The 15,449-nt window shown below is 40.6% G+C and overlaps 2 protein-coding genes across 2 annotated transcripts; one reads left to right on the forward strand and one right to left on the reverse strand.

The window, feature by feature from the left end:
* Positions 1-754: 754 nt before the first annotated feature.
* zdhhc22 (zDHHC palmitoyltransferase 22) lies at positions 755-3,330 on the forward strand. Its single transcript, XM_084014369.1, has 3 exons — positions 755-855; positions 1,582-2,139; positions 2,227-3,330. The coding sequence occupies exons 2-3, from the start codon at positions 1,584-1,586 to the stop codon at positions 2,502-2,504; spliced, it is 834 nt and encodes a 277-aa protein (XP_083870495.1). The 5' UTR covers positions 755-855; positions 1,582-1,583; the 3' UTR covers positions 2,505-3,330.
* A 118-nt stretch (positions 3,331-3,448) lies between these two features.
* cipca (CLOCK-interacting pacemaker a) lies at positions 3,449-10,436 on the reverse strand. The gene is made up of 4 exons (XM_084013128.1): positions 10,327-10,436; positions 7,339-7,418; positions 5,994-6,163; positions 3,449-5,753 (listed from the first exon to the last, which is right to left on the reverse strand). The coding sequence occupies exons 1-4, from the start codon at positions 10,335-10,337 to the stop codon at positions 4,968-4,970; spliced, it is 1,047 nt and encodes a 348-aa protein (XP_083869254.1). The 5' UTR covers positions 10,338-10,436; the 3' UTR covers positions 3,449-4,967.
* Positions 10,437-15,449: the final 5,013 nt, after the last annotated feature.

The following is a 15,449-nucleotide window of genomic DNA, read 5'->3' on the forward strand; positions in this document are numbered from 1 at the left end:
AACACCAACAAGAGAAACTCCCACCTACTCAGGGGCCGTCTGACAATTAAACCTCGACGCCGAAGGCGGCTAAGGGAGTGTCAACTAGACTAATGCGTTGTCTCCTTTATCCTGTTATAAATATCTCTTATTTTTAATCGAATTATTTTGCTTATGGAGCGTTTGTTATATTCGTATTTTTAAAGCTAAACGATGGAAGCACAATGAGGCGATGAGACCACAAGAGGTCAGCGAAGGGTGGATTTGTTCCGCCTGCTGAACAGACAAATGCAATAATAAAGCCAACTACAGCAGTAAAACCTTACACATTAAAATATGGATATTACAACTAATAGTATAATAGTCATAGAGACCTTTTTGCAAATAATTATTTGAAGTGTTATTAAATCTAGGCAACATTTATTTCAAATATGTCAAGAATATTTAGCTAATAATACTCAAAATACATATGACTCTTTTACTTGTAATTAAAAACGTGTTACTGCTATTTAAACGTCAATATGAAGAGTATTTTACTCCAAAATAAGAAAAGCCAAAACTCATAAAATAAAAACATTTAAATTGTGACAGAAAGAGAAAATACTTTATATAATATATTATATTTCAAAATAACTTCCGATTTGTCCTGTAAATATAATATTAAAGTAAACTCTCCAGACAAATAAAAACGAACTAATGAAGGAAAACACAGACGCATCCAGACCAACAGGTGGCGGTAGACAAAAGAGCAGACCCCCCTATAATGAGAGAAGGAGGTCGAGGTGGCTCAACAACACTTCTCTGCGTTTAGGTGAACGTGCTGTGAGGCTCCGCGGTGCTGAAAGGACAGCTCCTCCGCGACCCGAACACCCGCAGGTAGGCAGCCTGACACCATGACGATGACTCTTTGCATTGTGTCGTCATGTGCTTTAAATGCTTGACGCCGTCGTTGGCACCGGTCTCATCTGGAGGAGAGGCAAGTGTCCTTGATTGGTGCTGTGGTTGCTTTCTGTCACAGGGCATTAATAGGTCTACAGTAGAGCTCCCCAGCATTTTCATATATGAGCATAAAGACCCATTTTTAGGTTTAGACTGTGGGAGCTCCTTTCTGACGTCTTTTTCTGCTTTAACTCTGATTTCCTCGGTTGGTGCTGTATAGGTCAGGAGAGCACAGAGAGAAAAGTGAGTTATTCTTAGTATTCTCAATGGAGTCCCTTACCCTACTTTGCAGATAAATTAGTTTTTCTCAGCAGCAGAATGACATTTTCTTTATTAAATGAGCAGCCGTGTCACATGTAAAGATCTATCCAGCCGAATAGGAGATGTGCTATTTAATCACCAAGATGCACCAAGAACATTTTCTTTTAGATTTTACGTCTTGTGATGAAGCCATGGACAACAGCTCACACTTGTAGTTAGTTGGTCTGTGGAGCATATATTAAGAATATATTATATATTGTTAATTTAACCAGTTTTATGCTTTTAACATATCAGAGTAAACTGAAATGGAGATTTATTTTGTGTCCAACGGCTGCTACAAAACCGCTCCTCTGAGCAGTTTATAACATGACTGACTAATTTAGTGTCTTTACTCTCCCACAGATATGTTCACCCGGATGTTAAAGCTGAGGCTCCTCAATGCCGTGGCACCCGCTTACTTCTTCATGGCTACAGCCGTCACCTTCGTTTTACATTTCTGCTTCTTCATCCCGACAATCTTCCCAAACCCGCATCCATCACTGAGGGCTTCTACAACTCTCCACACAGTTGTTTTCCTGTTCATGATGTTCAACGCGCTGGGAAATTACATCATGACTATCAGATATCCTGCTGAGAGCGCCAACGACACCGTGGTTCCCGTGTGTCTGGCGCACTGCTCGGACAAAGTAGACGCCCACTACCTCCTGAACGGTCGCCACTTCTGCAAACTGTGTAAGAAAGTTATCCTCAAGAGGGATCACCACTGCTTTTTCACTGGAAACTGCATCGGCAACAAGAACATGCGCTACTTCATCATGTTCTGCATCTACACGTCGTGCACGTGTTTGTACTCCTTGGTTCTTGGTGTGGCCTTTCTAACGGTGGAGTACTCCATCTCCTTCGAGAACCCGCTGACCTTCCTGACTCTCCTGCCCCTCTCCACTGGTTACTTCTTCACAGGTGACCTGACGATTTAAGCTGATAATTAAAGCTACATATTGACCTCCTGAGAATTAAAAAGTATTTCCTCCTTAATTCTTCCCACAGGAACAATCTCAGGCTTGCAGCTGTTCCTGGTGCTGATGCTCTATGTGTGGCTGGGCATCGGCCTGGTCTGTGCAGGCTTCTGTTGCCAGCAGGTGTTGCTGGTGGCCCGGGGACAGACCTGGTGTCAGATGCAGCGGGGGCAGCTTGTGGAGAACCACAGCCCCTGGAGAAGCAACCTGAAGGACGTGTTTGGTACCCGCTGGATCCTCGGCCTCCTCCTGCCCGTGCAGACAGAGGAGACGTGCTCTGAAGACACAGATGCACACAAGCAAGACTGAGTGACAACCACACGTCATAGAAATAGATCACAAAAGCAACACAAGTTGTAGAAAATACTTTCTTGGGATCCACGTGCCAACTGATTTTAAATACTTGATGACCTTCACAGTAGTCAGGAAATAGTTAGTTGTTAGGAGACATTCCTTTAAGGACAGGAGCCATATATCAATGTGAAACCTTTGAATAAGTGCATAGTGGATGTGTAGCCCTTAAGTAAGTCGATTTTTGACAAGACAATATTAGGACTAATAAGTTCTGCACCACACGCTTGCTTCAAAATATAAAGATGGCTTTGCATAAGTGGATGCATTCGCAGCTTCACATTTTTATATCATGCTATTGATTTGAACGCCGGCGCCACACGGTGCTCTTGAGATTACTGACTAAGTGTGTTGTTCTTCCACGCTTCCTTGTAGGATGCTACAATGTGACATTCAGGAAACGTACGTAGTTTTCACAACAATAATTTACTATTACATTAAGGGCTAGCAGACGAGGAAACTACAGTATGTCTACAGCATAAACTGCCAGGCTTGAGACCGCTGTTCTGACAATAAACCGTCACATGTTGAGCCTGATTTCTACTCAAATCAATGTGACTCAGACAGTACAGCGACATGCTCCTTTATAAGAATGGGTCGGGGAAATGTAAAGATGGTAACCATAATAATATATCCAGGGTATTATTCACAATGTGCCATAAACACATCTTATATGCTTACAGATGACCCAAAAAGATGAGGTTTTCACTGATAGGACCCTCTGTATAATAATAATAATAATAATAATAATGACTTTTCACTGTATTGCTGCTGCTACAGCTAATTCAACATTGTGTCAAAGATGTTTTGGATTTCAATAAATATACTTTTTAGAGCTATTTTGTCTATTTTTATTTTATACCAATGAAGCAACAAGCAGTCGTACATTATGAGGTCGGACGGTGAAATGAATGACTGAGAGGAAATGGTCTTCAAACTGAGCTTTATGGCAGTTCATGATTAGTCAAAGACATTTGCTAAAGAAACAGCACAGAAAGCACTTTTCACAATAAGAGGAAAAAAGCTGAATCTCTGAACAGAAATCTTAAAACAACGTCTGAATCCCTACTTTCGCCTTTAAAACCAAGGCTACACTGATTACTTCTTAGTTTTACAACTACTCGTGGTTAGAAAATGTTGCAACAGCAGCACATTGTTGCTAAAATAAATAAAACAGTTAACCTTGACTTACATTCAAAACGGAACCATTTATGATTTAACTTGTGGTGATGATAGGCGTTGTACATCACCTCTGGATGTAACACTTAGCCGGGGCGTTATTCGTTATCTTTCAGATAAGAATATTACATCTTTGGAGACATTTTAAGTACATTCAACTTTCTTCCACATGAAGCTCACAATTTACTATGCAATAAGAAGTGCAAACAAGAACATGTATTAAAAAGGCACAGGCATTCAGATAGACATTTATATTCATGTATTATCAAGACAAAGTGCTCATTTAGGGATACAAGTTATAGTATCCGTCTAAAAAAGTTGTTGACAATCTTATAACTAAAGTGCAAGAGTCTGTAATATTAAACTATCTAGTTGTCATTTGATTTAGCTTGAAGTTTCAATTAATACATGACACTAAGCTCAAGCAGTAGAGATGAAAAGAAAAATTGTAAGGCTACAGCACTTCACCTGCTACAGTTTAAGCGTTGCCTACTTATCCTACTTTAACTTGCTTTACCAGTGAACTGGTTATGTGCTTGGTTTGTTTATATTATTCACACAGCTTTAGTCTTGGGCCAGAAACATTATTACAAATAAATAATACTGTGATCAAGTAACAAATGTATATACATATAAAAGCTGCTTATTACATAAGCTTCATAACAAAGGAGGCACCTGCTGATTCACTTTCATTTACCATCCAATTTAAAACCAAAGGAAACTAAAGGAAACAGACAAGATAGGGTCATGATGATTCAAGATCTCAGTAAAGAGCAAATTGAAACACAGACCACATGTATGTACTGGGTTTAAAAATTATGCTTATTATTTCTCTACTGCAATCACATTCAGGGTATATACAAGGCATTAACCCCATGTGCCCTCACCTGTAATGTATATATGTGTGTTGTATGCATTTAGAAATTCAACATTAAGCCCTTGCAAGTGACACTTGCTATTTTGAAACAGCAGAGGCAAGAAAATTCATTAAAGGCAAGGGTTTGAAATGTAAGCATGCTCCTTAACTCCCACTTGGTATTGTGCTTTATATCAGACAAGCAGTTCTGAATGTGACGTTGTTTTGTAGTATCCTGATAAAAGCAGAAAGTATATAGTCTAGTTATAAGTTACCGTTTGTTTATTAATAGTGCTTGATACTGTAAGTAGACTATTTTAAGGATTAGATAAATTAATAAATCATGTGACCCCGATTAAGAACTGCTGGTCTTGTCTAATGAAATATTACACCAGGACTCTCTGAGCTTTACCTCCACATTGCTCATCTGTGTGCTGCAAAGAGAGCTGCAGTTTAGTCCAGAGCTGCGGGTCTCCGCTGCTCAGAGCCTCCAGCAGCAGAGCCGTTTGCTGCTGAAGCTGATGCAGCTGACCTTGGGTGTGCTTATTCTCCTTGATCAGCTGCTTTGTGCGCAGGGTGATCCCCAGCAAGCCAGATTGGTTGAGGATGTTGTAGGTATTGCTGAAACGTTTCAATTTGTTACCGTCCACTGAGAATGCGTCGTCCTGGTCGGCATCCATCATGTTGCAATCAATATCTGTCCTGAATTCATCCGTGTAGGAGAGCAGAGAGCCGGTCCTTGCCATCGGGGAGAGGCATTTGTCATTGTCCTGACTCTCAGCAGCCTGTGATTGGTGGTTTGCCACTTCAAAGCTTGACATGGACTTGATTGGAGTCTGCAGTGCTGGCTGCGGGCTGGGGGAGCTGTACAGCCTGTGGCCATGGTGGTGCCGCTTCTGTCGCTTGTTATACCCTGACGTTGAACTCACCCTCACCTTGGAGGATCCCATCCTCTTGGCTGGCAAGTCCGCTGGATGTGGGGCGATTCTGGGATATGACTTGAGGATGGGCATGTAGCTTTTTGTCTGTCCGATATTTTCAGAACCGGTCTTTGAGGAGCTGCTGCTACCATTTGATACCATGGGTTGAAGGAGAACCACTTGTGACTGAGGCATCACTTCCATGGGGGAAGGAAAGCCCCACTGCTTTTCTGCTGGATCCATCGGAGGTGACTAGAGAGAAAAACAACTTTGAATGTCACGCTATACCCATATAATGCCTATAATACCATACATATTAAATATGAGAGAAAATTATAAAAAAAGAACAAACATTCAAAACAGTGTAAGTATTATCCATAAAAAATAACAGTCAAATAACAATACACAAAGACTTAACTGAATGGTATTTTACCCTGAATTGAATAAAGCCCTGGATTAGTGCTATGTAGAGGCAGACAAGCTGTATTTTACCTGCTTTAAGACAAAGTTATTCATGATGATCATTGGAGACAGGCCAGCATATGAACCTCCCATCACAGCCACCTGCGGACCAATCGGGTCCTGGCCGACTATCGACCCATTCCTTCCTGCATCTTCAGAGTCAGTCAGATCGACTGTACTGAGGTACTCGGAGCTGGCATCTAAGGAGGGGGGGACAAGCACACGGGTCTCATCGGGTTGAAAAGCAATTACTTCTCTATTGTACACAGTAGCTGGGGCAGATCATTAGTACTATGACAACAGTCATACATGCAACAAAGCCTATCCCATCCATCTGGAAAAGGATATCATCAACATGGACAGGAGGGCTTAACCAAATCCAGGTCAGCCTTCAGAGTGTACAGACTAAAAGTCATAGGAAAACCTGGCCCAATACATGATACCCGACATAGAAAATGTGACCTAGATCCCTACATTTGATTAGGGTTGCAACCATGTTGGTAATTCTTTTTTTCTTATTACGGAAATGCTAATTATATACAGGTTGAAGGGTCGAGGGATTATCGGCCCAGTCAATTATCGGCGCTCATATTTGGCATCTTTATGGTCATCTGTAATTTTTTTAATTTTGGTTGCATCTACAGTCACTACTGTCTTTATTTTTGACTTAAAACTGGCACTGTTGGAGCTGCATCCGGCAGCAACTATTTTTTTGTTTTGTTTGTTTGTTTGTTTGCTTGTTCATTTGTTCAACTTAATAATGCTGCTGATAGCTCCCTGCACTTTTGTGTTCATATGGTCACGTAAAAAGGTTTTGTGTATTAAACATATACTTTCAGTGATTTCAAACACTTATTTAATTTATTTTTAATTGATCAAACTTCGGGGAACGTGTATTTACACCCGGTTCAACTTTATTATAATGCTGCTGATAGCTCGCTGCACAACGTTTTGTGTTAAGGGCTTGTGTTATTCTTTATGTGAACACCTTTTGACACTTTTATTTACTGCAGAAAAATATCGGATTCAAATATTGCTTAATAATAATAATAATAATTGTAATTTATATAGCCCTTTTCTGAACACAAAGAGAAAAGAAAAAAACAAACAAAACAAAACAAAAAACAAATAAGACAAAGACAAGACAGAGCAACAAATAGTTGAAATGAGGGAGGGGGCATGCTAGTGGTAGGCAGAGGAGAAGAGATGGGTTTTGAGGCGGGACTGAAATATGGTCAGGGACTCAGAATCATGGATGGGTTGGGGTAGGGAGTTCCAGAGCCTGAGCCACGTGCAGCACTTCCATGTCAATAAATCATACATTTGGAGAAATGCAAAATGTATATAACTATAGAGTAACATAATTGAATCAAACCTGAGAAGCCTGAATCTCTCTCCAGGTCAGACTTGGATGCTCCAAGGTGTGTTGCCCTGGTGAACGATGGTGTCCTGTGTCTGTTGTAGGGGTTAAGAGGTTAATAGTTATTGTAGTACGAGAATATCTAGGTCACCAAGTCAGGCTGTGTGTTGTAAGCCCTGCACCCGGGTGCAGCAGTCTAAGGGAATACACTGTTATCTCAAAATGTCCTTGAAGAACCCTGCTTAATTGCTAAAAGAAAAAAGTTTGTGGGAAAAAATGAAATCATAAGTTGAAAAAGATGAAATTGACCAGGGGCGTGGAAACACTGGGACCAACAGTATATAAACTGGGGACACATAGTGTAATCCTTAGTTTACCCTGGGGTAGCTCACGATGCTTGGCTATTTCAATGTGCGTTCAATGTGCATTTGCTTTGAGTTCAGGGTATGTAATGGCACAATACAGAATACAAGTAAGGACTGCAATTGAGCTTGAAAAAGTGAAGGATACAGTCAACTTGTAGCCATAACATTGCTTGTGCATTATTTATACTCCATACGTTTTTATTTCACAAGTAACTAATTGATGGGTCAGTGTCCCCCATCGCTCTACTGTACATCAAGGGCCAGAAAATCGGAAACTCCAGTTAGCCTACATGTAAATACAAAAGCCCTCCTGTAGATACTTCCCTCCTTAAATATGCATCACCGCAACTTCACTTACACACGTCTACAAACAGGATATTGACATTCAAGATCAAAATACTTGCTTAAAAGTGTATCCATTCATTGATTTGAGATCGGCGTTTAAGGGGACTGTCACCCCCACACAGCCAGTCTGTTTAGAGCTGCTGTAAGACATGCTTTTCCTGTCACTTTTAAAGATCAAAATACATCAATACTAATAATAAACAGCACAAGCTGAACTGTCTGTTTAGAACTTCCTCATGCAGCTAACGTCAATATTGTTGTTTTTCTACCAAGCAATTACGTCAACGCTTGCTGTTAAAGGCGGATAACTTGCTGGTAATTTTCCATACACTGAGGTAACTTAAATTCGTTTAACGTCATTGTAGTATGTGGATTGCTAGAGTGGTTGTTGTCTGTATCCACGGTCGGTTTCACCGTTTACTGCCCTGGGCCCTCATTTATAAAACTGTGCGTAGGATCCTTACTAAAAGTGTACGTACGGCAAAAAGCCAAAGTTTGCGTGCGCCAAAAAAAAATCTGATTTATAAAACTGTGCGCACGCAAGCTGTACGCAATGTTCCCTTTATAAATCACAGGATCACCTACAAGTGTGCGTACCTGAGTCCCGCCCTGTACACGCCCACATTTTACTATGTTAATGAGCCGGCATGCAATCGTTTCCGTGTGGTGAATCACGGCGACAGGTCAGGAAAAAGCGAAGAAACGTAACTTTTCAGAAACGGAGAAAGAGACACTTGTTGGGGAGGTGGAGGCTCGGAAAATAATTTAATTTAGTGGCCACAGCAGCGGGATCACGAATAAAAAGACGCAGTGCGAGTGACAACACATTGCTGCTGCAGTCAACGGCGTCAGCTGGACGGAGCGGACGGTGATCTGGAGGTAAATGACATCTTTCCGCTCCAAACATGGATTTAATGTATTGCTAGAGTATTTGAGGAAGTTTGATTTTGATGTGACTTTGACGGGGATTGTGTCCGAAAAGGAGGGAGACACAGACGCGACTGAGACCAGAGGGATAAGGGTGAACAGATTTTAAACTTTTATTGTATATAAAACAAAACGTTCAATAGTTTCTGTCCTTCCAGAGTCTGCAGCGTTGGGCTCAGAGGAGGGTGACGGTGAGGAGGGTGACGGCGAGGAGGGTGATGTGAGGAGGGTGAAGGTGACGGGCCCTCGGCACAGCGTCCGGGTCCGGCGCAAAGCAGCAGCGCACCCCGGACGAATGGCACATCAAGCGGTCGGGTGCTCACTGATGCCGTCCTGCAACTTCAGCGAGACACAATCACCGCCATCAACAACGTTGCAGATGAGCTGCGGCAAACGCGCACTGTGATTAATAAAATAATACGTTTACAATGAACATTGATTGTTGTCTTCCTTATATTACAAACGCATGACATCCTCACGGATTCTTGCGCCCTGTTGATACCCCTCCAGTCGGGCAGGGGGCCGAGGCTCATCATGCTGGGGACTCTACCACCTTTGCCGGGTGGAGTCTGCCTCCTGAAGTTCTGTAAAGTTGCGCTCTCCACGCTCCACGACTGAGCGCGCACGAGCGTGCCACTCATTATAGCGCATTTCCTCTGCGCTCTGGTGGTTTAAAAACGAGGATAAAGTGTAACAAGTATACGATGGCTTAATGGCTGTATGTATGTGTGTTGATGATATATGCACATAAATAAGGAGAATATTTAGTTATTCCCGCTGTGTTCTGCAGTGATCTAATGGAAGGTATTACTGTATTACATGCAATTGGGCCGTCTCCTCCTCCTGCGGTGACAGCAATATTTCAAAAGGATTTTGATTTAAGATACAAGTCAGATTTTAAAAGAAGGTGTTAATATGAAAAAAACTATCACTCATTAAAAGCGTCAAAAACATTGCTGGAGTTCATCATGATAACGCAGATCTAACGTATGATATGTAGTGTAATTAAATGTGTGCGAGTCATCAAAAATATATAGTTCTTCTCAGGTTTACTGCTGATTCCCTTCCAGTCTCCAGAATGTGCGTACCGGTACGCATGCCTCAGAGTTTGCTTACGGGTACGCACACTTTCCCGTCAAGTTTGGTTTTTATAGATCACAACATTTGCGTGGAAAGTGGCGTACGCACGTTTCCAGCCCCGTTTTGTGCGTACGCAAGCTTTATAAATGAGGGCCCTGCCCCTGCGATGCTAGCCCAGTTAGCTAGGTAACGCTAACATTGCCTACCGTCGCTAGCTTCGCAACGAGCTCAATTACGACACTGTCGATACGCTTTTTGGCTAAAAGTATTATTTTGCAAACCTTACCTATATGCCATTTGCTTGGAAACAAACTCCGTTTATAGTGGCATCCAAAATTAGCTGTAGTGTGTTTTTCCTATAGCTGTCCGTTATTCGACTGGTTTAGCTTCTTCTAGTTCTTCTTTAAGGTTTAACGGCAGCTGTGAGGTTGCATTACTGCCATCTGCTGGAGAAAGTTAACTCCTACAATGTCGCTCTATCACATTGAATTTTCCCATGAATCGTGTTCGAGTGAAAATTGTTGAAATAATATATGATATCTTATACACAGTATGATATATATAATATCTATAATGTTGTTGTATATAATATATCTACTATAACAACATCACCTACAACAACAATAATAATACTAATAATAATAAAATAACAATTATTATTATTCATCATTATTATCAAAATAATTATAATAATGCATAGTAGTTATTATCATAATAATAATAATAATAATAATAATAATAATAACAATTATTATTATTATTATTATTATTATTATTATTATTATTATTATTATTATTATTATTATTATCATCATCATCATCATAATTATGATAATAACTACTATGCATTATTAGAATTCTTTAGGTGTCACATATGACAAATGGGCTAAGGTCAGCAACATAACCAATGAACACTTACACATACAGTAAGTTGCATCTCTTAAGGCAGGGTTCACAATGAATATTAAGTATTACAGAAGCATATTCTTAATGTACACGCTTTCATGCACAAAAAAGGTATCAGTACTCTTGGTGTGTGCAGTTTTATGTTTGTATAGGTTCATTGATGACTCAAATTGCCTGTGGACACTGCCTTCGCCCGATGTCAGCTGGGATCGGCCAGTTAACTGACAGGAGAGGGCATCAGGCTTTATGTTTCTAGAACCATGGGATTATAGGCTAGTGTTAAGTTAAATCTTCAGAAAAAAAAAAAAAATAAGGCTTGAATGTAAGAGAGATTCTTATGATCAGTCTAAACCATGAAAGGATGCTCGGCCCCCTCCAACCTCCTCTCCTCTGTCTCCTCTGTCTCCTCTCCTCCAGAGCCAGTTTTACCACCAAAAGCTCTCTGTTGCTGACATCATAGTTTCTCTCTGTGGGGGACCATTTGAAAGGGACTGTGGGTGAGGTTAGGCTGGCTGTAGTTCTTAATGAACCTCCAGGAGAAGTTGGCAAAGCCCAGAAATCTTTGCAGTTCCAAAAATCAGAAGTTGGTGTCAAATAGCATTACATCTAAACATCAGAAAATACAAAAATAACTCATTGACAGATTTGACACATCCATCCAGGTGAGGAGAGGGGCATCTAGAGAGAAAAGACCGTAAACTCCTGATATTCATCCCACATCATGTCATCGAGGCCGTGAAAACACACAAGACCTGCAGGAGAGTCCACGGTTCTCTCATTCTCTCCCTGAGACCACCAGGGAGGAAATGTTTGAGCAGCATGGATTGACTGGAGTGGAGTGACTGTGATACTGTGAAAGCAAGTCTGATCACGGAGCTTTGGTGAAGGAATCCATCATCCGATGAGAACCAGGCCTATGAAAGGGGGAAGGTGGAGTAGTTCCACGTGCAAAGGGAGGCAAAACACAAAAAGACAAAACCTCAGATGCCTGGAGGACCTGAAGCAGGAAATGAAACTGAGCAGGGAACTGTGCCAGCCTCGTAAAGTCTGAGATGTCTTTGGATGTCCCTGGTGGTCTGCAGTCTCATAACCACAGAGATCCTGAGCCACACTAAGCCTACTGTGAACTTTGTGGGAGACACCAAGCATGGAGATCGGACTTATATAACCTCAACATCCATGAAGAGTGAGGAAGTAGATCTCGATAACACCTGGTCCTGGACAACATTTTCTTTGGGGGTGAGGGGCTCCATACTTTTTGTGAGTTTGGACCACTTTGCCGTATTCACACCACCGTGTTAATATGGCCAATAACTTTAAGTCATTGGTATGGGTTGTAGCACCCTATAATGTAATAATTCCTGAAAATTTAATAACGCACTTAACTCAATTGATAATGTAATAAAACCCAATAATGTAATAACTTCACCAGTAATGTAATAAAATATTCCAACTAACATTTTTAGTGATAATTTAATACCTTATTACATTCATGTAATACCTTATTACATTATTGGGAATTTATTACATTTTTAGGAGGTTCTTTTTTTTAATGTAATAATATTATGTAATAAATAGTATTACATTACTAATATGTAATACTTGACAGATAATTATATATATATATATATATACAGTCATTTGATAATCAACATAAGGATATTTATATGGGTATGGGTAAATAAAGAAGGTATACAGATAGGGACAAACGCTGATATAAATATAAAAGAAAATATTATATTGGGAAATGTGAAAATAAATTAATATAAAAATCTCAAATAACCAAAACCATTCTTAGTCTGGCCCCTCACCTGAGGACAAAGCTCCAGACAACACAGCCCTCAGGGTCATAGGGACACACAAACCTCTCCACCACGATAAGGTGATGGTTCCCGGAGAGGAAAAAGATGTCAATTTGACATTGAAATTGATATAACGACCATTTATGAGTAGAGATATAGGCCTATGTTTATGTCAAGTGTCACGTAATGTGTATCGTTAGCCTCATTGCATGATTGCCTAAGTCATTTTTTGGCCAAATTGTCATATCGGCCTAATTTTATTCTCCTACCACTGCCACATCATCCTGTTTTTCTGCCTATGGATGAGAAAGAGGGCTCAGCTGTCCACATTTGCAGCATTAGCTCTTCTCTTTGATTCATTTTCATCTGGTAAGAGTTCATATTTCTTCAGTTTTCTTCAACTTGTATTTTTTAGGCAATTGATGATGGGTTTTTTTTAAGAGACAAATACAACGTCATCATCCAAACAACGACGTCTCTTTTTCACGACATCGTCAGTTGGACCATTTGGAGCCGCTGCAACCTCCTGATACAGCCGTTTAGGATGCTCTGGAGCAACGTCATCATCCAAACAAGGAAACACAATGCATCCCAAAGCTGGGTGTTTCTCTTTCTGCCTCCTTTTACGAGCAGCAGCAGGTGGAGGACTTGGAGGCAGTGGAACTTCATGACTTGGCCGTTTCGGAGGCTTTGGACCAATGTCAAAAGTTTTCCAAAATACATTTTCACACGATTTTGGGTGCATCCATCCAGCAGGTGGAGGACGTGGAACCTCACAAATTGAGAGGCTGCGAAGCCGGGAAATCACATCATCAAGCAGAGAAGGAAACCCTAGGGTTTTCTTTACATTTGAATTCATCTTGTCCCTGAACAAAAAATGATCCACAATGCAATTAAACCAAGAACTATTTCAATCTCTGTATCACCAAAACTGTTGCAATTCACTGTTGAGAGCTATAAGCTCCCAGCAAACATTTTGACGTCTATTTGACGTCTAATCAACGTCGGTGAGGCATGTCGATTCGACGTCTACCAGAGGTGCTGCAATGAAAGTTTTTCTGACGTCGGATTTCGACGGCATCAATTCACGTCGTTTCGACGACATATCAACGGCTCACGGAGCAGGCTACTTTGTCATTATTACGTCGTATAGACGACTTTTCAACGTCTCTACGTGACGTCTATTTGACGTCTAATCAACGTCGGTCTCATGACAGAAAGTCATTTCAACGTAGTTTCGACGGCATATCAACCTTTGTCAAAATACACATGTAATTTATTGCATTTAAAAATGTTTACCTAAATCTAGTTTCAACTAGTGCCTACATAACTGGCATTACCACATCCATACATTCTATGACAAGCACAGCTCTTGTGCTGTATACATGTGCAATTCTTAATGCTCTAATCTACAACTATTTAAATTAACTTATCAATTTCAGCAAAAAAATCCTTAAAATGCAGAGGTCAAAAAGTCCAATAGACAACACCAGCAAATTTCACATTTGCAAACTTAAAATATCACAGGAATGGTGAACCTGGTCAAAACTTTCATAGTAAATAAACTCACCTGTGATAAAGTAAAAAATACTCGAGTAATGTTCACCCATACTGTAAAATACAAGTAGTACATGGACTAATCTCAGGTAAAAAAAAAAAAAAAGACAGCATTCAGGACCAGATATATGTAACGAGTTATCCATGTATTGAATAATTGAATAAAAAACGAAAATGTATATTGGAACAAATGTTTTATTGACTTCCTTTTTATTGCAGTCCTGTGGGGGTCTGCCCCTTGCCCCCACTCCTTGCTGGGGCATGTTTAAGGTGGTTCTGAATCACACTCTCTATTTCTGCATCTGTGGCCTTTGGACTCCATCTCTTCACAGCAGCTGGAGAGAGGGCATAAGAAAAAAATAAACATTTTTACAGAGCGCCTATTCAGATGTTAAATGCACTTTATAGATGGCAAGAACAAATTATAGAGAGAAAACCTTCTGCGCATGCTCCGTCTCTCCGTCACGTTTTAGGTGTATGTCAAGCGACACCTATAGGCCTGGCATATTATGAACTACAGCGTTTTCGGTGGATCCGTCTAGATGCAAATATTCTTGAAACAATGCCGAGGAAGACGGAGAAAAAATAACGTTTTCGCCCGTCTGGACGGCCCCTTAAAGTGTTATGGTTCTGTAACGATGCTAAACCGAGAGTTGCACAGATGTTCGGCTCGGTTTAGCATCGAGCACCTCACGTAGCCTGTGAGCTAACTCAGGGCTAGTTTCACACGGCAGCTAACTCGGCTGCTAGCCGCCGCTCGGTTACGGATAAAAGCAACAAAAAAAACAGCTATCTGTAACAATACACGATGCAGCAACAAAATCAAAACTAACACGCAACTGATAAACGTATAATGTCTTACCAAACACGGTTTCATTTTAAATTACAGTACTTTTAGTAACTCACCTTTCACAGGTGTCTGTGTCTCCTCCTCGTCAACTGACGCTGCAAAGTTCTTCTTGCGCATGCGTAGGAAACCGCTAGGTGCGCTAACTACGCGAGGAAAAATAGTTCCTAGATGGATGCTAGAATCACAAACATTTTAGCCCACATTGCCAATATGATACTACATTATTTTCTTAAATTCACTAACATATTTCCATTATTTCGAATAGTTTTTAACATTCGTGCGTTGATATGTCGT

The sequence above is a fragment of the Eutrigla gurnardus genome (genome assembly GCF_963514095.1).
Source record: "Eutrigla gurnardus genome assembly, chromosome: 7".
In the NCBI taxonomy this organism is placed as follows: domain Eukaryota; kingdom Metazoa; phylum Chordata; class Actinopteri; order Perciformes; family Triglidae; genus Eutrigla; species Eutrigla gurnardus.

Coding starts and splice junctions, on each gene's coding strand:
- zdhhc22 (XM_084014369.1), top strand. CDS start 1,584: ATGTTCACCCGGATGTTAAAGCTGAGGCTCCTCAATGCCGTGGCACCC. Junction 2,140..2,226: donor CACTGGTTACTTCTTCACAG/GTGACCTGACGA, acceptor TTCTTCCCACAG/GAACAATCTCAGGCTTGCAG.
- cipca (XM_084013128.1), bottom strand. Junction 6,164..7,338: donor GAGAGATTCAGGCTTCTCAG/GTTTGATTCAAT, acceptor CCCCCTCCTTAG/ATGCCAGCTCCGAGTACCTC. Junction 5,754..5,993: donor ATAACTTTGTCTTAAAGCAG/GTAAAATACAGC, acceptor TTTTCTCTCTAG/TCACCTCCGATGGATCCAGC.